Source organism: Ogataea polymorpha, assembly GCF_001664045.1.
Source record: "Ogataea polymorpha strain NCYC 495 leu1.1 chromosome Unknown OGAPOscaffold_1, whole genome shotgun sequence".
NCBI lineage: Eukaryota > Fungi > Ascomycota > Pichiomycetes > Pichiales > Pichiaceae > Ogataea > Ogataea polymorpha.
In genome coordinates this window covers 1,120,067-1,144,429 of record NW_017264698.1, presented here as the reverse complement: position 1 = coordinate 1,144,429, position 24,363 = coordinate 1,120,067, and the positions used below count along the sequence as shown (strand labels likewise).

General features: G+C 44.4%; 14 protein-coding genes across 14 annotated transcripts; 7 read left to right on the top strand and 7 right to left on the bottom strand.

Moving 5' to 3' along the window:
• Positions 1–30: 30 nt before the first annotated feature.
• On the bottom strand, positions 31–1,023 carry OGAPODRAFT_84904 (uncharacterized protein; the record flags this gene model as incomplete). Its single annotated transcript, XM_018356781.1, has 2 exons — positions 31–930; positions 972–1,023. The coding sequence occupies 2 exons, from the start codon at positions 1,021–1,023 to the stop codon at positions 89–91; spliced, it is 894 nt and encodes a 297-aa protein (XP_018213403.1). The 3' UTR covers positions 31–88.
• Positions 1,024–1,114: 91 nt separating this feature from the next.
• Positions 1,115–1,789, bottom strand: OGAPODRAFT_45013 (uncharacterized protein; the record flags this gene model as incomplete). The annotated part of the gene is made up of 1 exon (XM_018355492.1): positions 1,115–1,789. One exon carries the CDS (start codon positions 1,787–1,789, stop codon positions 1,115–1,117), a length of 675 nt encoding a protein of 224 aa, XP_018213402.1.
• A 1,251-nt stretch (positions 1,790–3,040) lies between these two features.
• OGAPODRAFT_6357 (uncharacterized protein) lies at positions 3,041–3,348 on the top strand (the record flags this gene model as incomplete). Its single annotated transcript, XM_018355796.1, has 2 exons — positions 3,041–3,136; positions 3,169–3,348. The coding sequence occupies 2 exons, from the start codon at positions 3,041–3,043 to the stop codon at positions 3,346–3,348; spliced, it is 276 nt and encodes a 91-aa protein (XP_018213401.1).
• Positions 3,349–3,460: 112 nt separating this feature from the next.
• Positions 3,461–4,929, top strand: OGAPODRAFT_15368 (uncharacterized protein). The gene has a single exon (XM_018353688.1). The coding sequence runs from the start codon at positions 3,481–3,483 to the stop codon at positions 3,865–3,867; it is 387 nt and encodes a 128-aa protein (XP_018213399.1). The 5' UTR covers positions 3,461–3,480; the 3' UTR covers positions 3,868–4,929.
• OGAPODRAFT_92182 (uncharacterized protein) lies at positions 3,461–10,161 on the top strand. Its single transcript, XM_018357119.1, has 2 exons — positions 3,461–5,723; positions 5,958–10,161. The coding sequence occupies exons 1-2, from the start codon at positions 5,070–5,072 to the stop codon at positions 8,490–8,492; spliced, it is 3,189 nt and encodes a 1,062-aa protein (XP_018213397.1). The 5' UTR covers positions 3,461–5,069; the 3' UTR covers positions 8,493–10,161.
• On the bottom strand, positions 3,967–4,929 carry OGAPODRAFT_15367 (uncharacterized protein). Its single transcript, XM_018353687.1, has one exon. The coding sequence runs from the start codon at positions 4,922–4,924 to the stop codon at positions 4,358–4,360; it is 567 nt and encodes a 188-aa protein (XP_018213398.1). The 5' UTR covers positions 4,925–4,929; the 3' UTR covers positions 3,967–4,357.
• Positions 3,979–4,329, top strand: OGAPODRAFT_11240 (ribosomal protein L34; the record flags this gene model as incomplete). Its single annotated transcript, XM_018353266.1, has 1 exon — positions 3,979–4,329. One exon carries the CDS (start codon positions 3,979–3,981, stop codon positions 4,327–4,329), a length of 351 nt encoding a protein of 116 aa, XP_018213400.1.
• On the bottom strand, positions 6,023–10,166 carry OGAPODRAFT_97123 (uncharacterized protein; the record flags this gene model as incomplete). Its single annotated transcript, XM_018357930.1, has 1 exon — positions 6,023–10,166. The coding sequence occupies one exon, from the start codon at positions 10,164–10,166 to the stop codon at positions 8,526–8,528; it is 1,641 nt and encodes a 546-aa protein (XP_018213396.1). The 3' UTR covers positions 6,023–8,525.
• Positions 10,167–10,240: 74 nt separating this feature from the next.
• On the top strand, positions 10,241–13,712 carry OGAPODRAFT_15363 (uncharacterized protein). Its single transcript, XM_018353686.1, has one exon. It carries the CDS (start codon positions 10,913–10,915, stop codon positions 12,617–12,619), a length of 1,707 nt encoding a protein of 568 aa, XP_018213395.1. The 5' UTR covers positions 10,241–10,912; the 3' UTR covers positions 12,620–13,712.
• On the bottom strand, positions 10,242–13,774 carry OGAPODRAFT_92179 (uncharacterized protein; the record flags this gene model as incomplete). Its single annotated transcript, XM_018357118.1, has 1 exon — positions 10,242–13,774. One exon carries the CDS (start codon positions 13,772–13,774, stop codon positions 12,716–12,718), a length of 1,059 nt encoding a protein of 352 aa, XP_018213394.1. The 3' UTR covers positions 10,242–12,715.
• Positions 13,775–13,902: 128 nt separating this feature from the next.
• Positions 13,903–17,305, top strand: OGAPODRAFT_92178 (uncharacterized protein; the record flags this gene model as incomplete). The annotated part of the gene is made up of 1 exon (XM_018357117.1): positions 13,903–17,305. The coding sequence occupies one exon, from the start codon at positions 13,903–13,905 to the stop codon at positions 16,999–17,001; it is 3,099 nt and encodes a 1,032-aa protein (XP_018213393.1). The 3' UTR covers positions 17,002–17,305.
• A 137-nt stretch (positions 17,306–17,442) lies between these two features.
• Positions 17,443–23,277, top strand: OGAPODRAFT_92177 (uncharacterized protein). Its single transcript, XM_018357116.1, has one exon. The coding sequence runs from the start codon at positions 17,584–17,586 to the stop codon at positions 19,468–19,470; it is 1,887 nt and encodes a 628-aa protein (XP_018213390.1). The 5' UTR covers positions 17,443–17,583; the 3' UTR covers positions 19,471–23,277.
• Positions 18,276–21,168, bottom strand: OGAPODRAFT_15362 (uncharacterized protein). Its single transcript, XM_018353685.1, has one exon. It carries the CDS (start codon positions 20,690–20,692, stop codon positions 19,559–19,561), a length of 1,134 nt encoding a protein of 377 aa, XP_018213392.1. The 5' UTR covers positions 20,693–21,168; the 3' UTR covers positions 18,276–19,558.
• OGAPODRAFT_15361 (maltose permease) lies at positions 21,450–23,205 on the bottom strand. The gene has a single exon (XM_018353684.1). It carries the CDS (start codon positions 23,073–23,075, stop codon positions 21,507–21,509), a length of 1,569 nt encoding a protein of 522 aa, XP_018213391.1. The 5' UTR covers positions 23,076–23,205; the 3' UTR covers positions 21,450–21,506.
• Positions 23,278–24,363: the final 1,086 nt, after the last annotated feature.

Genomic DNA, 24,363 nt, shown 5'->3' with positions numbered 1-24,363 from the left:
TAAATCGGCCTCAATTAATTTTTGTAGAAACCGACTCAGCCCAATTTATTAATTGTCAATTAATCTAACACCCCTACACCACATCTCACTAAACTCTACAGTTGGAGATTTCAAATACAAGAATATCCGAAGCTCCCAGCTCCTTGAGCTTGTCCATGACGTTACCCATGTCCTTGCGTTCCACCATTGACGAGACAGCCACCCATTCACTGTCGTCAAGAGGAGAAACTGTGGCAGCACGTCTCCCGGGAGTCAACTTAAGCAGGCTTGGAAGCATCGATCTCGGAGCGTTGTAATTACACAGCACGTAGCGCTGAGCAGCCAGAACACCTTCCAAGCGCGATTTGATCACTTCGACAAGCTCAGGGTGGGATGGGTGTCTGGAGATGATCAAGTGTGCGGATGTGTTCAGAATGGTACCAATGGCGTGCAACCCTGCAGCTTTCATAGTCTCACCGCTCTCAACAAGATCAACAATGGCATCACCAACACCCAAAGCGCAACTTGCCTCGACGGAACCGCCAACAAACTTGATTTTAGTTTTGAGTGGCTCTCCTGGCTTGACACCCTCCAGCTCTTCGAAATATTGTCTAGTGAGGTTTGTGAACGAGGAAACGATGGTCTTTCCGATAAGTTGCTCAGGTTTTTCGTATGGCCCATTTTCTGGCACTTGGATTTGTAATTTGCATTTTCCGAACAAGAGATCCATGGAGATGTCGACGTCAACGTCGCTCTCCTTCACTTGATCGACGCCAGTGATTCCGATGGAACAGCGACCTTCTCCGACAAAGGTGGGTATGTCGGCTGCTGGCAGGAATATGAGCGCAATTGGGAGGTTTGTACACAAAGCGATGTCGAGTCTGCTGGATCTATTAAACTGGATGTCGGAGCCTTTGAGTAAATTAACACATTTCTCGTAAAGTCTCCCCTCTAGATGGTGTTAGCAATCTCGCTATGCTGAGCTGACTTACTCTTCGGAACCGCAAACAGCAGTCTGTCTGTGAGGTGGTTAACTAAATCCATACCGGTTGGAGCTACGATGAAAATTCCAAAATTTTTTCTTAATTAGTCACCGTTGCACGACCAATATTATACCGACTGACTGCTTGAGTGATCATTGCTCGCGTAATTGTGACAACTTGAGCTGTTCGCGCTTCCAGAACTTCATCAGCAGGTCACCATACCGATGCATTTCCTCTACCTGGATCATAAGCTTGAAATCCAGAAGTAGCAAAAACTGCAGTTCCAAGTGATTGAGTTCCTCCAGGGGAAGGCCGCCGACTTTTGCGTATCTAGAGTTTTTGTAGAAGACGTCGCTAAAGAACTTCGATGCCACTGTTATCCCAGAGATGATGAGTCTGTGGATGTTATAGCTGTCCATGACAAACAGCTGCTGTTTAGCATTTGAATCCTCAAAGCCTGCCTTTGGAGAAGAAGTAAAAGTCGAATTAAAGTCGCCGTTGTTTGCGCGCTTGGCGATCCGATCAAAGTACACCAGTAAGCTCAGAAACACCTCGTTTGTCACGGGGCAGTACTTAGATATCCTCGTCAGATAAGCGTGAAGCGAAATGGCAGGAATGTTGCGGCCGTGGAATGCGAGTACGTTGGTGGTGTATTTGTTCTGCTCACCGCCGGCCTGCATCTGGTTGTCCTGGCTGTTATAGTGATCGGGATGAAGCGAATCGTTGGCTTCCACGATTTTTTGTAACAGGGCGGACAGCATTAGCAACAGGTCGTTTACCGGGTGGTTAGGAATGTCCAGATGGTCTTCGTTTCGGGCCTGGGACATTGGATTCAGTGGCATGTGCTCCGGGTGCCTCGAAAGCGAATACGAGGAAAACTGAGAGTGAGGCATGTTCTGCTGGAACTGTTGGTGGTGGTGATCTATTGAACTTCTAGGGAAGGAGGACGACTGGAAATATGTCTGAGAGGGCGCTGACGCAGAAACAAAGTGCGGCCTGTGGGGATCGTCGGTGGGTGTGTGGATAGACTGCTGTGCGTCTTGATACAAGGTGCTGGAGGATGAATTAGTGGAAAACGCGATGTCTTTGGAGATCGTGGTTGTTGCAGTGGCCGGTGCAGGATGAGGAGGGAAGCCCGAGTTCCCCAACGACCCGAATTGGCTGGACATGTGCTGTGGCATAGCCCCCAGCTGACTCATCTGTAAGGACGTAGGCGTGAACTTGTCGTGGTAGGAGGAGCTCACGTGAGAAGGGAGGTTTGACGCGTGCTGCCCGATATGAGTGAGTTGTTGCGCAGACGGGGAGCATTGGTCTTGTTGTTGCTGTAATTTGGTGGTGAGCAGCGATCTGCGTCCTGCCGGGGCGATGTGAGAGGAAGAGGACGCCAGGAACGAAGATTGAGGAAGTCCCGATATGGAACCCACAGAGCCCTGACGAATGTTCAAGGAGGACCCGTCTGTCGAGTTGGACCTGCTGGAAAACGAGTTACGGTGAACAAACGCTGGAGGCGGGTTCGCTGACGGACTATGATAGCTGACGAAGTTCGACGGCGATGTGATGCTTGTATACGAGGACGACTGAACATCCTGATGGTATTGGTGCTGCGCCTGGTCCTGGTATTTTTCGATGGGCTGCGGCGTGGGATTGTTGTAATTATTCAACATAAGCAAATGAGATTGGTACGCTTATTCTGTTATTAATATTTTTGAGTATGGGAGAAATGGACGAATTCCTCAAAGCGGACGATATACGCACAGAATAGAAATACACGCTGACCGGATGTTTCCAGCATTTTATGGCTTTATGAGCTACTCGGAAGAGCTTGCGCGTTGGCGATAGTACCTGCGCCGTAGATACTACATGTACAGATGTAAACATTCGATACGGCAGAGTTTGCAACGTGCGGCTGATAAGGGTAACGTTTCGACTTTTTCACCCAGAAACCCGCACAGTGAGCCGCATTACTTTCAGCGTGCTAACCACAACCTTTGGTGCCCGGATACGCGGTTATCGTTGCAAGGTCGTTTCTAATCGGCCATATATAAGCCCGTACCTGGCTGTGCCAAAAAATTTCAATAATGTCGAGAGCTTCCAAAATAACGCTTGGTGTGACATCGCTGGTCTGCGCAGCCACAACCATCGCTGTGTACCTATTTGCAGAACAAGAGAATGATGTAAGTAGAACTGGTTGGTTTACTAACCTCAGAACTTGAAATACGGGCCTGTGAAGGACGCCGAGCGGATGCAGAGGCGTCGCGAAAAAGAGCTAAGTGCCAAACAGCAAGCCAACGCTCGGGACTTCGAGGCACAGAAACTACTCAGACAACAGCTCGAAGCTAGCCAGCCGCTTTCTGGCGAGATCGTCGAAGGGGTTGACTCAAAGTAAACCGGCGGTCGTGTCGGTACCGATATAGCCATATGGTAATCGCTGGCAGCCAATAGCTTTTTAACCATGTACAGATTTGCAAGCATTGCCAGAATTGCCACTAAACCTGTTTATAATAGCCAATTCTTAAGAATGTCTTCTACATTGACTCCTGTGATCTCTACTAACGCTCCTCCAGCAGCTGCCTCCTACTCGCACGCAATCAAGGCCAACGGAACAATATACGTCTCCGGTCAAATCCCATTCACTCCTGAGGGTAAAAGGGTCGAGGGAACGTTCCAGGAGAAGTCCGACCGTGTTATCCAAAACGTTCTAGGCGTTTTGAAGGATAGTAACTCTTCCCTTGAGAAGATTGTCAAGGTGACCGTCTTCCTCACCGACATGGAGAACTTTGGAGCTTTCAACGAGGTCTATTCCAAGTATTTCAACACTCACAAGCCAGCAAGATCGTGTGTTGCTGTGAAGCAACTGCCACTAGGCGTTGAGGTGGAGATGGAGGTTGTTGCGTTGGAGAACTAAGTGTATAGCTGAATAAAATCTCCGGAAGGATTTCTGTCACGTGATACAAACCCGGGTTTCCCGTATATTAAAATTTTCAAACTTTTCAAAAATTCTTTCTAAACATCAGCCATGGCCCAGAGAGTGACTTTTAGAAGAAGAAACCCATACAACACCAGATCTAACCAGATTAAGGTGGTCAAGACTCCTGGTGGAAAGCTTGTTGCACAACACCAGAAAAAGGCCGGTACCAGACCAAAGTGTGGTGACTGTGGAATTGCTCTTCCTGGTGTCGCCTCTCTTAGACCAAGACAATACGCTTCCATTTCCAAGACCCACAAGACTGTCTCGAGATCTTACGGTGGATCCAGATGTGCAAACTGTGTCAAGGAGAGAATTATCAGAGCTTTCTTGATTGAAGAACAAAAGATCGTCAAGAAGGTGTTGAAGGACCAAGCTGAGAAGGAGAAGGCTAAGAAATAGGTTAATCAAATTAAACTGTCACTGTGAATTATACATCATTAGATTCGTATGCTGAGTATTTGGCAATGTAGTAGTGCACAAGGTCTTTGTAGGCTGTTGTGTCGTCACATTTTAGCAGGTTAGCCATGTCAATGTTGAGTGGACTCAGTGGCTCTGGATTTGCAAGCAATACAACTATTGCAACCAGTGCGCTTTGCAGAGTCCATGCAGGTGACCATTTCTGCTGTAAAATGTCAAGACAGATCTCACCTGTCTTGAAGTTAACATTTGGATGGGGCATTTTGTAACACATTTTGCGAGCACCAGAACTGGTTTTTCTCTGTAACTGCCTTATTTTCTCTTCGCCAAACACCACAAACTTGATTTTCGGGGGGTCTAGCGGATAGTTTGTAGGGATATCGATTTCCAGTTTCCACAATGCATCTTCAAAGGGGGATTGATATGGGCCTCTAATCACAGCGCTCCACCTGAAAAGCCCATCTTCCAAAGGATGCAGGTCAACAATCCCCGTATCGTGAATTGGTGACCTTTTCTCTGTCAACTCTTTCTTAACAGCACGATATTCCTTCAGAAGCCGCTTTTCTGTAGAAGACATGAGGGGAGCAAATTATTTGCGTCGATCGACCTTGGCTGTAAAAATCATAAGTTTTATTCTACCTCCCCACACCGGTTCTTATCGGTCAAAAGCTAAATCATATATATATTATATATTCCCTTTGACACTATTTTGAGTTGTTTCCATGTTCAAAGTTGCCAGCCGCAAATCTATTACCTTCAAGTCATCCGTCTATCCTTGGGCCATCCGGAATGCCTCCAGCGCCTCTAACGCGCCCGAGTCTGCGCCAGAGCATGCTATGGACCAGGAATCTTCTGGTGACGTGCAACGCCCCAAGAAAACTCGCAAGAACTACATTTCCACCTTCCCACGCGTGCCAAGCACTAACAACATTCGCGAGAAAGATCTGTTGCTGGAGCAGTTTTTCAACGGCCACCTTCCGCTTACGAAACCTATAGAGCACAACCACCCAGCCACGCCATCCTTGTCATTTTCCCCGAACGCATATAAGAAATCCAAGGTTCAGAATTCATCGATCCTGGATAACCTTAAGAAATACAAAGACTTGAAACGCAAGAAGTTGGATGATAATTATCACCCATTTTACAGTGCTCATAAAAAAAGTCAGTCGGCGGGCATTTTGACCCACAGCTCTCTGGACACTCAGGAGCACAATTTGGAGATGCTGAATTTACCCACAAGCTACTTACAGTCACTCAAGCCATTCAAGGCTCCGCCAAGTCCGGGGAACGAGGCTTATAGAGACGATATTATTTATGTTCGAAAGCTTGAAATCGAGGAGCGCAACCTCAAGCAGCAGGAGGAGATCAATAGACGGGTCCAGGAGAATTTCGACCTGGCCAAACGCGGTCTCAAGCACTTGGACAAGGGCGACATTGGCGAATTTTTGGATGCTATAAAACGGGATATCATCGATAAGAAGGACTAGGTCCTACAAATATATATACGTATATATATATTCTAATTCAACATTAACTTTCTATCTTAATTAATACTCTGAGTAAATATTTTTTTCAACCAAGTTTTATCCACCATTCCGCCTAAACGTAAGAAATCCACACGGACGTTTGTTCCCAATGCGGGACTCAACGAACCCGAATCACCAGGCATTGGGTCTCACTCTTCAGACGACGAAGAATACGATGATTTCTTCGAGGAAGAATACAGTTTCGACTTTGATTTTTCTCACCAAGTGGTGAACTTCGACCCGGTGAAAGTACACTCTGCCTTATTCAAGCTGTTGCGGATCCACAATCCGAAAAGACCGTGGAAATATGATCATTGGCCTCTTTTCGCTTCGCTAGCAGGTTTTTGCGATGCGTATACCCAGCCCTCCGACATGGACTACAGTTACGAACACGTCCTGTCTCTCAGACGAATTGCCAACGCAGTAATCGCGCTGAACTACAACACACACTCCCGTTCTGAGACCCCTCGGTTTGATCTTGCCTTTGCGTTAGCCAACATAGTTGAAAAAATAACCGTCTTGCTAAACTGCTCGGATTATGAGAGACTCGCAAACGTCAATAACGACGATACTCACTGGGAGGAAAATTTACATATTTGGACGCCGCACAAGACACTATCTGGCATAACTAGCCTTGCTGACGGGTTCCATGATTTGAAACTACTCTACAACATCGCCACAGTTTCCGTGTACTGCATATATCTCCTCTACAAAAGAGTCGGCTACAGTTCAGACATCGGTTCATATAACCCGTTCGCCGATTTTTTCTTCCAACTCTGGGAAAATATAACTCTGGTTATCATATATGGCTTGGAGATAGATCGCAGAGACGAGAAGCTCAATTTTCCAGGATATCCGCCGATTGTGCGACAAGTAATCAAAGGATGTGCTGCTCTGAGATCAATCACGGCTGCCGCAATCACAGCGAAGGACGAAAACTATGTGCACGATCTTGAACACAGCTCGCTATTTACGTTTATGCGACCTCTTGGCCGTCGCGCAATTACCGGGTCATTGACGAACAAAAACGACATCCACATCTTGCCTGCCCGCGTTGGTAGCATTGATTTTGAGAATCTGCCGTTCAAACTGATCCTGAATGATAGATACGACGAAGACGTCATGTACATGTTCGAGCTGAGTCTAACGAGAGACGTGAAGGACGATCCATATTTTGCACACCACCCGGACAACGATTCTGACTTTGATATCGACTGCGAGTTCCATCCAAGCTGCCCCTGTGACACGGAGCGAAGAAAACGACAACAGGCTATCATAAAGTCTCTGGGTGACCCGATCAAGGACACGTTAGAAGAGAAAGATCCATTCTTGCCAGATGATATTCTCCAACCTCATTATTCGCCGATTCCTCTCCAGTTTGATGAGCTGGGGAACGATCTGCGAGAAATTCCACGAGGACCAAATACACAGCTAACCGACGAGTTCGTCGAACTCTTACATAAGTCCCAAGACGATGTGGACATATTCTTCACATCTCCGGACGAACTGCTCGACCACCTAGACTATGTGTTTGACGACACAGACCACGCGTGTCCTTGCGAGAAAGTGGTGCGCAGTGTTGCCTGGATTGTCATGTACGAATATGAGGCGAGCTTAATGACCGAAGATGAGTTGCTACAGAAAGAAAATGATCCTGCCATATCAACGGAGGAGCTAATTAATGTTGTTTGCGACTCAGTAAACTACAAGATTTTAGTGAAGCGAAACCCAAGTCTCTACTTTGCCATGATGGACGAGCTTCTGATGACCCCTGGTGCTAGATTAAAACTTCTACGTCATCTTTGCATGCAGCAGTACCATCACTGGCAGGTAACGTATCTTCACGACCTGCTCATCGAAGAGCGTGGAAAAAGACAAAATGATAAGAATTCTCCTTTGGGACGCATAGAATACCCATTCAGTCGAAAAGGGCCCTTGATCTTGACCGATCACGAAAAGAGTGTTGTTGTCGACACCTTTTTGTCAAATCAGTTTGATCAGTTGAGACAGGTGGGCGAGGACAAGAACTCGTATGAGATTCCCTTAAAAGTTATTTGCATAATGCTCAAGTCACTCAAAATTAAGGGAGTATGTGTGCGCAACATACAGAAATTTAGAATCGAGCTCCAGAGTTGGCTAATTCAATCAGGAGGACTGGGAAAGTTTCCTGAAGCACGTGAGCTGTTTTTCGATAGCCAGAATGAGACTCTGATTGCCGAAGAGGAGCCAAGACGGTTGAACACGGACATAGATCGCATTCCCGAAGTGGAGCAGGACGGCCCCAAGCTTGGTGCCTTGCTTCTGTTGAAACTTTTCAAAGATGAAGGCACTGTCTTGTTGGACCTATTGCTGAACTTTGGCCAATACTATCCAAAGAAACGTTCTGAAATTCTGTTTTTTCTCAGCGACTTGGACAGGTTGGAAGACACGTTTACCAGCCAGATGCAATTGGTTGTTATATCCGATTATGTGTTCATGTATATATGGCGTGCACTTCAGTGTCGGGATGCGAATGCAATTAGGAACATGCTGGTCTGGACAAGGTTGATCGACGAGAATTACGACTGTTTGCCGAAAATCCAAGACTTCATCAACCACAAATTTGACAATGTTTCCTGATAGAATAATAAAGTGAGTAATGCAAACATTGGCTCAGAGCGCTTTTTGCTTAGCTTCTCTTCCCTCCCATAGACTATCATCAAGAAAGTATAGCCAGCTGAACATGTTCCACGAGCTTATCACACCAATAGCGCAGTATGTGCTGTATGCCATGAGTCTCAGAAACTCAAATCTTCGTAATACTTCAAAATTCCTGGACTGTATGTCAAGGAGCTGTATCACACATGACAACGGAATAAGCCCCACTATATAGAAGAAATTGAGCCTATCCAGTATGAAGACACGACGTGACATTGTGGAACTGAAATCGCAAACCTCATTGAAACTATTCGAGAATATCACAAACCACACAAAGGTGAGCAGTGCTTTGAAAAGCCATTCTGCAGAACCGAAAAGAAGCGGGAACAATGAGACATAACCAGACGCAGTGAGGGTTTCGTAAAGTGGAAGCAACTTTCGATCGCGAGGGATCAAAAAAGTGAAGGGCACAATGATTAGCATGATGGCTTTCTCGTGAACATGCCAGCCAAATAGAAAGGATGCCCATGCACACAAGGTCATGGATCCAATGAACCGCTCAAAAGTTGGGTTCAGGAATAAAGGCACCAGGGACAGTGACTGATAAAATAGCGTCAATAGGAAGGTGTGGTTTGGCTGTATATTAGGCAGAACAAAGAACTCGACGTCCCCCACCAATCCTCGGGTCAAGGTATTTGCAGTTTTTAGTCTCTCTAGGTCCAATTGTTTGAAGATAAGTGATAGAATAGGGGCGGAACCGGGTACTCTTAAGGCCACCTGAATCAAGACTCTATCAATCAAAGAATATATGGCCCATATATTGGGAGCCCAATAAGCGTGCGTGAGTCCTCTTGAAAAAGGGAACAGTCGTTGGAGCACAATGTATAACTGTCCATAATAGATGAAAGGCCCAAATGCCACCGCAAACACGCCCAACACAACAGAAGCCAATTTGAATAGGTTTTTCCATTTCACGAAGTTGAACGTATCGCTGACAGTAGTTGGAAATCTAGCTTGCCAATCCAGACAGTAGGCCGAGAGAAGGTAAACAAAGTAGGAAGGGGCAATGTAGAGGAAAATATGCTTGAAACACAACAAAACAGCAAACCAGAAGCCGCACTGAAGATAGTTACCGAGCTTGGCGTTGACTATGGACAAAACCAGAATGCCCATCAAAAACCCATTGTACTGGAAATGAATATGATCCACCATGAAGAAGCCTGGCGACAGGGCAATGGAGGAAGCAACCACGAAATTGCGCTTCTTTTCTTTCAGATTGGACGACTTGCTAACAAAATACTGCAGCGATATGAAGAGCACTATTTCACTCACTATGACTGTGCTTCTTTGGAAGATAACAGTTGGCATTCCAAACTCTCCTTTAGCCACAAGACTGATACAACCATCTTGCGACACGCTGGTGGGAACAAAAAGTGACAAAAACCACTCGAAGTAGGCAAAAAAAGGAGGATAATCAAGAGTCCACTCGCTCGTGTTTTCTAGATACCACCTGTTTAGGGGCAATAATTTGGTGATTGAGAGCCAATTGCGATGCACATCAAAATCTGTGGAGTAGTATGCCGGAAACAGCAGAATTTTAAGCAGCGTAGAAGCCACCCAAATGTTCCACAGCGAGAAATTATACTGGGTGGACATCTGCACTAAATAATACTACAAATAAATTTTTAGTGGGCAGTTGGGTTTTTTTTTTGCGGGAGGAGCGATCTGATTCAAGAATAGGCAACTGTGGGGCAACCAAGGTCCACAATGTCATCGCTGCATAAAACCACATTTGAAGACAATATTTGTACAGATTTGGGAGCAGTATAAAAGTTTCTGCTTGAGCCGGTATGTCCCATATCCCCTATGGTAGCTCATTTATGGGCAAGGAGGGAGATTGAACTAGTTCAGGTCAAAAGGGTAATAAGTTAGCAAATAGCCAGGATTTGTAGCTTACTGTGTCACATCTTGTAGATAGAGACCATAGAAGTATACTCGTTAGAAGCAAGTGGAGCGAGGCAGAACGCAAGCCGAGAACACACAATATCTTTTCTCGGACTCTATTATAGAAAACATATCAAATTCCGCGTTCTTCTATCTTATTTTTAGAGGGATATAAATTTGAGACCGCAATCAAATTCGGCTGGGTAGGAACGGTGTGCAATCGGACCAACAGGTTACTGAAGGGATATACTGGAAGCCTGAAGATATTTGTTCATTGGTACCTATCGAATCAACGGGAAGCTTCTAGTGGATATTCCAATCCCGTGACGTTCAAATTACATAACATCACCTTATGGTTAAATCATTAAATAAATCCCTAAAAGGATTAAACAGTTGTGCCATAGTTTTAGGAAGGTTCCGGACATACGACTCCTAGAGCAACTAGCATCAAGCTTCAAATGCCGTTTGTGCGTTCCCGCAAAAGCACAAAAATAAGCCCTACTTCATCTTCCGAGAGCATATCAAGTAGTCCCCAAAATCACCCAACACGTTCCAGCGATACAACCTCAAATGACGGCTTACCATTATCGATCAGCTTCATGAAGAGGCCTTCCAGATCTAGCTTCTCGGGTGAGAACGAAGAACTCATGAAACACAACACTATTTTGAACTCAAAAACACACTCTCCACCCCCCTCACAAGAAAGTTCCAAACCAGAAATAGATAACGAGCACTCACCAGAACAAATAGGTAGCCCAGTATCGCTACCGGACTCCAAATATGAGCTAATGTCTCCATTGGTGCGCAAGAAATCAGGGGAGCTAGTTAAATCGTCCCTCAAGCTCAATATTCTGGGTGGTAGCTCCAAATCCCTGCCCGCCACTCCAACCTACAAACAAGTGCATTTCGGCGGAAACATAGCTGTCAAGTATTTTGATGAAGCAGATAAGCCCAGCTCCATCAGCGCAGGCAACTCTCCCTTTGTTTCTGATGACGAATACGACTCAGAGTGCGAATCTGACGACGACGATTACTTTGGCTCACATGATACTATCTACAGTGCTTCAAAAGAATATGTCGAGTCAGGAAGCCAGAGGTCAATTGAGAAGTTTAAGAAGTTGATCAAGGCATGGGACTTGAATTCGGATCAATTACCAAGGGTTTCTTACAGAGATCAAATTGATAAAGAAACACCTGTTTTTCTAGAAAGGTGTTTTTTGAGCGTGGATAAGACTGAACTCCTAGGACAGATTGCCGTTAAGAACCTGACGTTCCAAAAGTCTGTTACAGTTCGATACACCTTCAACAATTGGGAGACAGTCACCAATATGGAAGCTTCGTATGTTCCGGACATCCCAAGGCTGCTAAAACGTGCGAACTATGATAGGTTTGTTTTCAGATTATCTGTTCCAACTCTATTTTCGCAGTTCTATTCTAGCCACGAACCGCTCGTGGACTTGGATCCATATTTTTATCTTTGTGTCCGGTACGTTTCCGCTAATCAAGTTTTTTGGGATAACAACTATCAGAAAAACTACGAATTACGATTCTTTAGGGATACATCTTACGCCAAAGCACCTAGAAAGAACGCTCACCATGAAAACTTGTACTCATCGAAATTCCTTCGCAAAAGTGCCAGCTTTGAAGATGTTTCGTCCAAATTGGCTTCCAAAAACGCTTCAAACCCTAGATCATATCCCGAGCTAGACAATGCTCTTAAAGACCTAAGTTTGCCGGAACCTTTTAGGGCTGATCTTCACCAACAAACGCCTTACGATTTCCACCAAGAAACCGTTCTAGATAGCAGCATGAACTCGCCGGGAACACCGCTGGTTTTCCAAAACGTCAGTGCTGCCCCTACATTCACAGACTTAATGTCACCGCCTCTTCCTTTGAAAATCAATGATGAAAACAAACTCAATCAAGACGAAAGGGATATTTCGCCAACCACAAAAGTGCCTGAAGAAAAAATTCCACCAGTATCCAGGTATACGGGTGCCGCCAACCACTCGCGTAAGCCAGACATCAACTCAAAGTCATATCAACAATTACTAGAGAATTACTGTTTTTTCCAAAGCCCCTCCACTGTGTCTTCATTTTTGAACAACAACAACGCTAATGAGAAGTCACAAGTTGACAACAAATATGGCCATAATTTCTATTAGGAAAAGCATTCAATCATTACCTGGTGTACAATAATTGCCATCATCGCTTACCCACTGTTCGCTAATTACTTCTTATATATTGTCAATTATAATCGATTAAACCCTTCTCTTCTTTCTTTCGGGCAGCTCCTCTTCGGCGTCCATAAACTCAGTGTCTCCTTCTTCTTGGTCAGCGCTGGAATCACTAACCTCATCTTCATCACCATCGCTGATTCCATCTTCATTCTCACTAACCTCATCTTCGCTGTCGCTCAACTGATCATACTTACTCTTCAGCCCTTTCATCTTTCTTGTCTGTAGTTTGCTCAGGTCTTGGGTACCAACGTGAACCTTGGCGATCTTGTCACCCATTCTATCCACATCGACGTTCTTCTTTTGAGTTGATTGCAGTTGCTTAGGCACCTTGAGTGCTTCCTTCTCCATCTCAGGGTCAGGATACTGATGTCTGCCAATTTTGAAGTCGAGTCTAGGACCTGTCTCTTCAAGCTCTACCCTTGGGAGTTTTGGCTCAGCGGACTTGTAAGTCTTCAATTTGTAAACGCGGAAATGAACCAGAGGAAGCTTAGAAATACTTTCATCGTTATCATCCTCTTCAATTGCTGACACAGCAATCACATGTTGTAGACCAGAGACGTCTTGTAGTTTGGTAACCTCTCCTCTGAAAAAGTCCAGAAATAGGGATTTAATCTGCTTGAAGAGCGGATGAGTATCAAAAATTGGACCATTGAAGACGAACATCGGCTTCAAACCAACTTGAAATGTTGCCTTCTTGAACTCCTCCAACAGTTTATAGTTGTTCAGCACGAGAAGCTCGACCATATCGTAGATTTTGTAGTTGAATGTGCGCACAAAGGTTAAATTATTAGGCCTCTTCTTGTTGCTACTAATGAAAACAAGTAAGGAAGCATCATTCTTCTCGCTGAAGAACTCTAATTTCGATGGGTCTTCAAATGGGAGCACTTCGTTCTTTTTGGTAAACCGTTTAACATCGGGCTTTTTTAGAGCAGCCAAATCCACTGTGATATCATGAAGGGCTTTGTTCGAAGTCGTTCCTGGAACAAACAAAGCCGTCTTCACATTTTCAACTATTTTGGGCTGTCTTTTATCCAGAGCTCTTTTCGAACGCGCGTTCTTGGGCTTGATCGTCCTAATCATTTTGGCTATATATTTTTTTTTTTAATGAAAAAATATTAAAATATTTTTTTTTTAGATCCCCAATTGGGAACGGTTACCCGGGGCTGGCCAGCTTTTATTTACCAAACAAAACTTATCAATCTTACTTCATGTTCAGTTTCAACCTCGAAAGATTAAGGAGTTCGACACCGGCTAGTTCCAACCAGTCAGCACAGATAGTGAGACTGGTAGAAACTGTGCGCACAGACTCATTTGTTATCTCGAGATACCCTTGTGAACTCCCCCAGCTTAAAACTGACGAAACCATTTGCTATGGATCTCTCGATTCTGCAACCGAGAAAGCTGTTCTGGTGACTAGCGAGAGAATTCTAATCTACAATTATAAATCAGGAGATATCCATCCTATATTCATTGAGTTCAGCTACGAGAAAAATGAGCAAGGCATTCTGCCCCAAGTCAAACTCTTCCCTAACTCAACTAATAATGATACAAGTGTCGTGATTGTGGATTCTGTTACAGGGCAAATCAGATACATAGAATCATTGAGTCTGGCACCATCTCTAGATATCTTTGACGGAGTGCAAACAACCACCGTCAAACTTTCAGGGAGTGAAATTGTAACGATTGTTGAATATTTTGCTGGAGTCGGCTTAGTTATTGCTACCAGCAATAGACGTGTGCTAACATTGTCGGTGAATGATCATCTTGGAAAAACAAGATTTGTTGTTAACGATGTCTATGCGCCAAAGTCATTGATGAACATGTTTCTTGGACTGACCTCGCATACAGCTGCGAGCTACGAAAACGCAAATAAAGTGATAGCTATTGACTGCAAAAATAGGAACACAGTCACCCGTCAATTGTGCATACAAGAGGAAGATGGAAAACTGATCATTGCAGATTGGGTGAATGGGTCAATTAATATCTGCTCACAATATAACCTCAAAGCACTCCTAGCTGAACAAATAGTGGACTCCGAAAATCTCAAAATAAAAGATATCAAACTTATGCGAAACAATGACTATGTTGTCCTCACATCCTGTCAAGGAAATACTGGAAAAAGATTACAAATCTCCATGGTCAGGATTGAAAATAATCCTTCTGTGATATATGTTCACGAAATCACTAGCATCAATACCACAGATAGTTTCCCAAAGTTATCTGTGACAAATGAAATTGCAAGTATAATAACCGAGTCATCAATCATCATGACAGATACTGAGTCTGGCATAAATGATAGATGGGAAGATTTTATCAACTTCAACCAAGATATTACAGTTTATGGACATGACACTGACGAACATGGTCATATAACACTCTTGACAGAGAAAGGTATTTACCAAATTAAAGTTGAAAAAATGGGAGGCAAGTTTGCCAGTGTTGAATTTTTGAAAAATCATATAAGGCAGGCATTACAATACAGCGGAAGCTTGAATTTACTCGATTTCAACCTTTCAAACCTGAAACTGGCTGTCAGCAGCGAGGATATTGAAAGTGCTGTTATAGGTATTGCACAAGAAATAGCATCGAACGAGTTCAGTGATCCAGACGATTTGACATACTTGCAGGCGAATCTACATAAAAGAGCCGATCGTTTGAAGAAACTAGGCCATTTCTGCAACGAAAATTTTGATTTACAAGAGGTAACATGGATTCAGCTTATGAAATATGTTGAGGAAATTGAGCTTTCAAGTGCACTTTACGAAAAGCTTAGCGATAGTGAGCCGTTGAAACTGATTGCGGAAAAGCTAGTCAGGAAAAATACACGGTACAAAAGTCTGGATGAATTTTTCAAGGATTCAACTCCATCCGTAATCGGTTTCCTAGGACTTTTGGTAGCAACCACGGATCTTCAAGGTCCTGCAGACTTGTTGCTCTTCGGGGAAATGCTTGCCGATGTACTCAACAAAGGTTTCTTAGAAATTGAGATCAACGAAACGCGGTCTTCCAATATCTTCCAAGGAGAAAGAGAGTTTTTGTCGAGCGTGAATGAGATTTTGAGAAATCTCACTATCACTTACGCTGACAGTTTGGAAGCTGCCGAAGAGACCAAGCTGAAGACACGAGTGAGCAAAATTGTTTTAACTCTAGCATTATTCCTTTATTATGTCGAGATCACAGTGGACGGTGAACTTTTGGCCAAAAATAGGGAAGGATGGGTTAGATTATTTGTTGTTTTAGGACAACAAGAAAAAATAATAAAGCTTGCAGAGGAGAATAATGATCTAGAAAGTTTATGTGAAATCCTTGATTCCGAAAGAGAGCAAGCTTCAGAAGGGGATGCTCTTGTTGCATTCAAATTTGAGGAATGTTTCCAGAGGTATGGATACCGTTTTGCAGAGGTGCTTTTTGGATTCTATGCTAGAACCAGGAAGATTCGGTTGATCCTCAACTACATTCCTCAATATCCAGATTACGTGCGCATGTTTTTAAACTCAAGCATCTACAACTATAAATTTGCCTGGATACTTGACGTGGAAAACGATGAGTATTTCAAGGCAGCAGAAAAGCTGATTGCATATGTTTCCACTGCAGAGTCGGAGGAAATTGAAAAGAAAAAGTTCGAGCTGAATATTGCCAAACTTTCACTGATAGCTCTGAATGAGGACCACGACAATCTGTTGGATGAGATAGAAATAAACTTGCAAATGATTGAGCTTCAATCAAATTATGCGAGATTGATTGATTCAAAGAATAAAGACGGATTTATACAAGATTCAAGATACTTGGTTGATAACAAGTTTACACATTTTGAAAGTCAGATCGGCGATATTGTGGCAAAGATGGATAAGCAACAACAGTTGGGATTGTTTGAGATGGTCCAGCTACTGACATTAGTGACGTTTGATGAGTTCAGTCACAACAATTTCACCAACTTGTTCAAATTGTTGACTGCCATCAAGTCCTCCAATCCGTCACGAGTGATTAGTAACCTGAGTGGATATTCGCACTATCACGAAATCCTGGAAACCTTGATATGGAAGAGGTTGTTTTTGACAACTGATTGGGATGGGCTCTTGAACGGTTCTGATGTGCATACTAATGAGTACTTCAAAATGATGACCGGGTTATCGACGCTCAAAATAGAACCACCCTCTAAAGTTCAGGACTTGATGATACATCCGGACGATATCAATCATCTCGAGATTGATAAAGGCCTGCATGATGATTTGCTGAAGGAGAACGATCTGTTGTCGGAACTGAACAACAAGATCAATTTAGAACAATGGTTAGATAGATTGAAGTAAGTCAATTTTTGGTGATGATTTTTTGGCTCTCGTCTATCTTGCATCTCACAAGGCGTTCTGTCATTGGTCTATCCGTTTCATAGTCCTCTTCCTTGTAGTTAGACAAAGAGTTAGAGGCTAGGCTCACTGCTCTGATGATTCTCATCCAGTTTTGTGTCACGGTTTCGATGCATCCTGCTTCCTCACCCAGAAGTTCGATTTGGCCCGCAAACTCTTCCAGTGAAACATTCAGGTGTTTCGTCAAGTCTCTTATCTGCTGGAGGCTTTCAAGCTCTTTAAGTTTCTGTTGCACTTTCACGTTTAGGGGATCCATATTCGTACGATAATAACAACGCGTGAAATGAGTTTTTTTATCGAGTCGCGATGCAGTCGATCGACGGCACCAAACATATAAAAAAGACCTTTGTCATGGTCAGAACTACTCAAACGGTGGTTTGGTATAATATCAGTGTAGCACGCTAGTCCTTCGTGGGAGATTGGTGTGCCATTTACTAAATCTCTGGACATTCACCTATATCAGTAAAAACATACACTCCCCTTTCTCAACATTTTGGATACAAGCTGGTTCATCTAATTACCGAGATGTCACAGCCGACCACCAAAAAACGACAACGGCCGAGACCCTGTGACGCGTGTGCCATCCGCCGAGTGAAATGCGACATCGATATATGCACGGGCGGTATCTGCTCGAACTGTCTCACTCATCAAGTTCCATGTACCAACCTCCGCGTGAGGCACAAGTCCGGTCCAAAGAAAAGTACCAGAACAGTCAAAAACACAGAAGATCCCAATCACGAAATCTACACTCAGTCTACACTACCTGCTCATGTGTGCGCATTTTCTTTGAAACAAATTATCCCATACCTTGAGATATATCATTCGAATTATTACGATATCTGGCCGGTAGTATCAATTCAGAGTACAGTTTCAATTTTGACACGCTCAGACTCCTTTAAGAATGTGGAGCAGGTATTCAAACTGGCGACTGTTTTAGATGACTTTCATATCACCATCGCCCAGGACAACGCCCAAGAATATGCTCTTTGTTGCGCCTTGTGCGCTACGATCGCACAGTATCACAGTTTTGTGACATGCAATCCAGCCAGGAGCGATCTCAAAAATGCTGGCTTATATGCTCAAGAGGCAAGAAGGATAGTTTATGAGTATAGACTGAAAAGCACACCAAATATTGATCTCCTTCTGACATTCTTCTTCCTACATAAATACTATGCTATTGCGCCTGGCCAACAACACAAAGGTCTTATTTACCTCCGTGAAGCTGTTTCTTTTGCAGATGTCTTGAAAATGCGCGAACCCCAATCGCTGCTTCATTTGTCACCCTTTGAGGCTCATAGACAGAAAAAAATCTACTATCTGCTCGTGGTGACTGAAAGGTTTGTCAGCTTTAAAACTAATCTGCCTATTCTTCTTGAACCTTCAATCCCACTCCCTGAGGCAGATTTCGAAAAATCCTCAAATTCACTCTACGGGTTCACCACTCTGTGTGCAATTTTCAGTGCAACAGATAAGCAATTCTATGTTGAGCTTCATACTAAAGTGCTCGAGACAGGGCGCACCCACAACATGTTCCAGATTCCAGAGACCAACTTGTTTCAGGATTTTACCTTGAACGGATCCACAGAGTTGAAACGGCTCTGGCTCCTTGAACTCCAACAGAAGCTCCAAATCAGAATTGATGTGGATAAAATTGCAACAAGTGCTCAAAAAGTGAATGTCATTGTCTCAAAAGCCTGGCTCCAGTCTTTGGGCTGGCTAATTGCGTCTGCGAACTTTCTAATTGTTTCTGATGAGAGTACCGCGGTAGAACACGAATGTTTCAAAATTGACTTTCCTCTAAAAGTTGCAAATGAGCTTCTCAGCAGTCTACAGAATCTCCCCGATCATGCATTTAGATGCAACGGACCCGATATCTCAATGAAACTACTGGAGATAGCAGACTCTCTGTACATTGTGATCAAAAGCTATGTTGACCCAGCAACCACCGAGCTGGCCTACGAACGCATGGTGGCTGTATTCGACATGGTGTTGAAGTACAAAGCAGGAATGGACTTGCCGCGAGCCCTGTTCGCCAAAATCTCTAATCTCCTCGAGTCTTGGAAAGAGAATGGCTTGCGAGAAACACGTCACGAGCTGTCCTCTGATTTTGCTTATTATGAACCTGCATTGACACGCTCAAGCTCACTAGTACGCTGCAATAAGAGACAGGACAGTGCTATTTTCAGCAATTCTTTTTCTGGATCAAGAGCGAATTTGCAACACAGACAGACATCTGGTATCCGACTGGATGTTTCTTCCTCGCTATTTGCATCTTTGGAAAAAGTGTCATCCGGCCAACTTTATCCTCTCACAGCACACAAAGAGCCCACTACATCAAAGGGTACAGCTTCATTTTTTCTCGGACAGCTAGGGCCTAATGCTTCGCCGTTTTACACACCTGGTGCGCCTTAGTTGACACAAAATAGCAATCCTAATTATTTGATGATATGCTATTATGCCGGTGAAATTTGTCGCTAGTTGAAGAGGAGACAGTATTTGTTCACTTTGGAAATTCGAACTCGCCCAAAAGAGGTGTCAGAGTCAAGTTCTCCGGCATGGAGGCAATGATTTCTGGTGTATGGTCGTTTTCGTTCTCTTCATAGTCTGCAGACTCTATTTTTGGATAAGAAACGTCGCAGCCGTTTCGATAGAAGTTGAACCTGCGAGATTCCAAAGTTTCAGTGATAGGGTGTATGAGAGGCTCGAGCGAACTGTTGGAGTTCTGCTGCATGATGATACCGTGGATGTATGCAAGCTCGTCTAACGCTAAAGCTGTTTCGGGCGATCCTGGAGCCAATCGAATGAAGGTTTGCAAGGCGTTGGCGACTTCGCTTAGTTTCACGATGACACCACTACCGTTTGTTTCAAACGCCTCGTAAGGCAAGTCTTTAGTCTGTATCAGAAAGTCTTTTGCGATATGAATCGGATATCTTGGATCAAAGAAATTGGATTGATCACTTGTAGGCGTTAGAAGAAGTCGATCCTTAGCCATTAACCAGGCAATTGATTGCAACCATGTTCGAGAAATTAATATGTTGACCTTTTGAGACTGGTTGCGCACTTGAACGACAGACCTAGAGAGCTTCGTTTGCACGTCCTGGATCCATTCGTTTTTGAACATTAGGTCGAAGTTCTCGCTGAAAGGATCAAATGCAGCTGTCGTGCCACGGAGCGAGTACTTGTTAAAGAACGCGCAATCAGGAACACTGAATACTTGCGCAAGTTCGATGAATCCAGGTAGCAGATCCGGGGCTTCATCGTCTTCCAAACTGGGAAGTGGCATTGTTGGCTCCAATATTACCGGTAGCTGTTTTTTGAACGAGACATACCTCTCTGTGATGAGAAGTAAGTAGTAGATCTTTTTAAATCTGTGCGATGTATCTTTTGGCGATTCTCCCAAAACTTCGTTATCTCGAAGGTGAAGCATTTGCGCGCAGCTGATTGCCTGTCTGAGATAGACCAATTCCTGCAGGTTGTCCTCGTCAAGGGATGAAAAATATATATGCAGAAAAAAGTTAGTTAAAACCTGGTCTTCCGTGAGCATTCCGTCAAGCTCAAACATGTAGATAGCTCGCTCTGCCTCCCTTACGTAAGTTTCTGGTGGGGGACAGCTTTTGAGCCCTAAGTGAGCCATTGTATCAAATTCCTCCTGGGACCAGAGGGTGGTGTGTCTTGCAATTACAGCGCACAAGGCGCATGAGAGTGCGTACAACGACGCATTGTTGGCATTGAGTATGAAAAATGTGCTATCGTTTATGTGAACTGAGCTCTCGTTGAGAATGTTCAGACAATCATCAGCAGACAGGACTGGCCAGAGTGCATAATATCGGGATTTATAAATTGTGAGGTACGGTCGAATCTCACTTAGCGAGATTGAGCTTTTCTCGCAGGTGGCAGGATTGATTATACCACCTAAGTTGTGGGTCGTAGTGGCTAATCGAAGATTGCTGAACGCGCCACTTCCTTCTAGCAGGCTTTTAATAGCCTCTTTGGTTTTATTGTGTATTTTTCTGGGTCCAGATCTCTGCTTTACTCTGTTGTTTGTACACTCAATTCCATTAACTAAACAGTTGGTGCATCTGCGATCCAATTTGAACTCAGCGTCGCAACGTACTCGTTTGAACGCGCACGCGTCACAAGGCCTGATATACGGCCTTTTGGAATGGGATTTATGGCCAGGCGTTTGGGGTTTTGCACGTGTACCGAGAGGCATAAAAATGTCTCGAGAAAATGTAGTTAAAAATATTGCACATTATTTGCATTTAACATGTGGGGAAGTCTCGCGCAAAATCTTATTGATCCGCAAAATAAAAGGTGCACATAAAATAATTTTGATCCCTTAAAACGCAATAATAAAGACATCTACGGCCATTACAAAAGATTAGTCGAGGAAACATATTCAATTGTAAAGTAATAACATCGCAGAACTGAAACTATACATTTCATTTTTAAACTTTAGCAGTGGCCGCACCGGCGTCCAGGTCGCCATCAACAACCTGTATAATATCCTCATTATTCATTTTTTTTAACATTTCCTGAGGATTGAATGTTTCCACCTGAGTGGACCTAAATTTACGGGCACTGGTACCGTTTTTGAAGAGGATGTCCAGTTCAGCATAAGTTCTTCCTTTTGTTTCTGGGAATTCAAACCAGATGTAGATCAGTGAGCAAATAGACAAGCCTGCCCATAAAAGGGCCGCTTTTGCTTTCCAGTTCCAAGCAGTCGGGTTCAGCATGTACGGAGTGACAATGGAGAGCGGAATTTGAGACAGATTGTACCAGTTTCTTGCAAGGGCAACGGTCTTGGCACGCACCGTCGACGAAGGGATTTCTGCAACCGTGCAGTAGGTGATGGGACCGATGGACGAGTCGTAGACAAAAGTGAAGACAAGGAGCAGCGAGCCAATTGCCCAAGACGCACTCGTCGACGAAGAAAAGCCCAAACCTCCGACAATTATCAGAATGCACGTGTTTATGCTCAGACCCAAGAAGTAGATGTCAAAACGGCCCAATTTTTGCGAGAGGAGCCACGAGGCAAGTGTTCCAAGAAGACCGAGTGCATATTGGATGATAGAGAAAGTGAAAGACATACTGCTGTCAAGTCCTGCCTGGATGTAAAAGTAGGTCGAATAGCCCATCAAGACAGATCCAGTGATATTCTGGATGAGCCAGATCATGGCGGCAATCCTTGTTCTTCTGAAGTTCCCGTGTTTGAAGCAGTCAAAGTACGAGACATTGGACGTGCGCGCAGACTCTTCCTTGATGGTTAGTTGCATTTTATTCAGCATTGCCTCGGCTAGCGGAGCAACATCTGGCACCTCGGTGTTTGGACTCAAAAGCCTTGTGATACTTTTCTTAGCTTCTGCGTCTCGGTTCTTTTTAACCAGCCACCAGGGCGACTCCGGGGCCAGGTAGATTCCAATCATGATTGGCACAGGCCAGATCCACTGGACAGCGAAAGGAATCTTGTATGACCACTCGCTGGTCAGGGTCATAGTGCCTCTCAGCAAACAAGCAGCAATCAACTGTCCGATAACCCAGCAAGCATTGACATAAGTGGTAAGGTAGATTCTCAGAACTACTGGACACACTTCCGAGGCGTATGACACTGTGAGGGTCTGGAATGCACCCCAGACAATACCACAGAGCAGCTCGCCGGCAAGCAGCATCTGCACGTCGACCGCAAAGAAAAGAATGAAGATTAAACCCACAACGGCTGCCATGAACGATATTAACGTACGCCTGTATCCCCATTTCTCGGCAACAAGACCTGCAATGTACAGTCCGACAATTTCACCGACATAAGTCGACATCGAAAGCGATGTCTGCCACTTGGCAGGGACCTGGTACTGGTCAATTTCTGGGTAGTACTTGCCGTACTTTTTGGCGAAAGATTGCATTGAGTACAGACTGTTCAGGAGCGTGGTATCGTATCCTTCCATGATGATGGCTGTGGAAAGCACAATCGACCAGCAGGCAGCTTTTGGGAAAGTTTTCAGACCTTCCTTCAGCGACATGTGCTTTTCTTGGTGCTCATTATTTTGGGCATTTGTCGAAATCTCGACGAATCTGGCGATGTAATCGTTGAAAGCACCACTTCCATCATCACTGTCAGAGAGTGTGTTAATTTTCTTTGTGATGTCTGGAATGACTTCAGCTTCTTCAGGCTTCTCGATGTTTTCGACGAACTCAGGCATGATGATGGACACTAGTGTGTCGAGAATGTATCAACTATATATAGTCCTAATGCCACACAAATATGAAGTGGGGGAAAGCCCATTCTTAATCCGGCTCAATTTTGGTGCGTGATCGCGGCCTATGTTTGCTTCCAGAAAAAGCTTAGAATAATATTTCTCACCTTTGATGGAATGCTCGCGAGTGCTCGTTTTGATTACCCCATATGCATTGTTGCAGCATGCAAGCACTATTGCAAGCCACGCATGGAAGAAATTTGCAAACACCTATAGCCCCGCGTTGTTGAGGAGGTGGACTTGGTGTAGGACCATAAAGCTGTGCACTACTATGGTGAGCTCTGTCGTCTGGTGACCTTCTATCTCAGGCACATCCTCGTTTTTGTGCATGAGGTTCGAGTCACGCCCACGGCCTATTAATCCGCGAAATAAATGCGAAATCTAAATTATGACGCAAGGCTGAGAGATTCTGACACGCCGCATTTGCGGGGCAGTAATTATCGGGCAGTTTTCCGGGGTTCGGGATGGGGTTTGGAGAGAAAGTTCAACACAGACCAAAACAGCTTGGGACCACTTGGATGGAGGTCCCCGCAGAAGAGCTCTGGCGCGTTGGACAAACATTGACAATCCACGGCAAAATTGTCTACAGTTCCGTGTATGCGGATAGGGATATCTTCGGGAGTATCGCAATAGGATACAGGCACTGTGCAGATTACGCGACATGATAGCTTTGTATGTTCTACAGACTCTGCCGTAGCAGTCTAGATATAATATCGGAGTTTTGTAGCGTCGTAAGGAAAACTTGGGTTACACAGGTTTCTTGAGAGCCCTTTGACGTTGATTGCTCTGGCTTCCATCCAGGCCCTCATGTGGTTCAGGTGCCTCCGCAGTGGCTGGCAAGCGTGGGGGTCAATTACGTCACTTCTATTCATGTACCCCAGACTCAATTGTTGACAGCAATTTCAGCGAGAATTAAATTCCACAATCAATTCTCGCTGAAATAATTAGGCCGTGATTTAATTCTCGCTGAAACAGAATCCTGTCTGGGGTACAGATAACAATCAAGTAACTATTATGGACGTGCATAGGAGGTGGAGTCCATGACGCAAAGGGA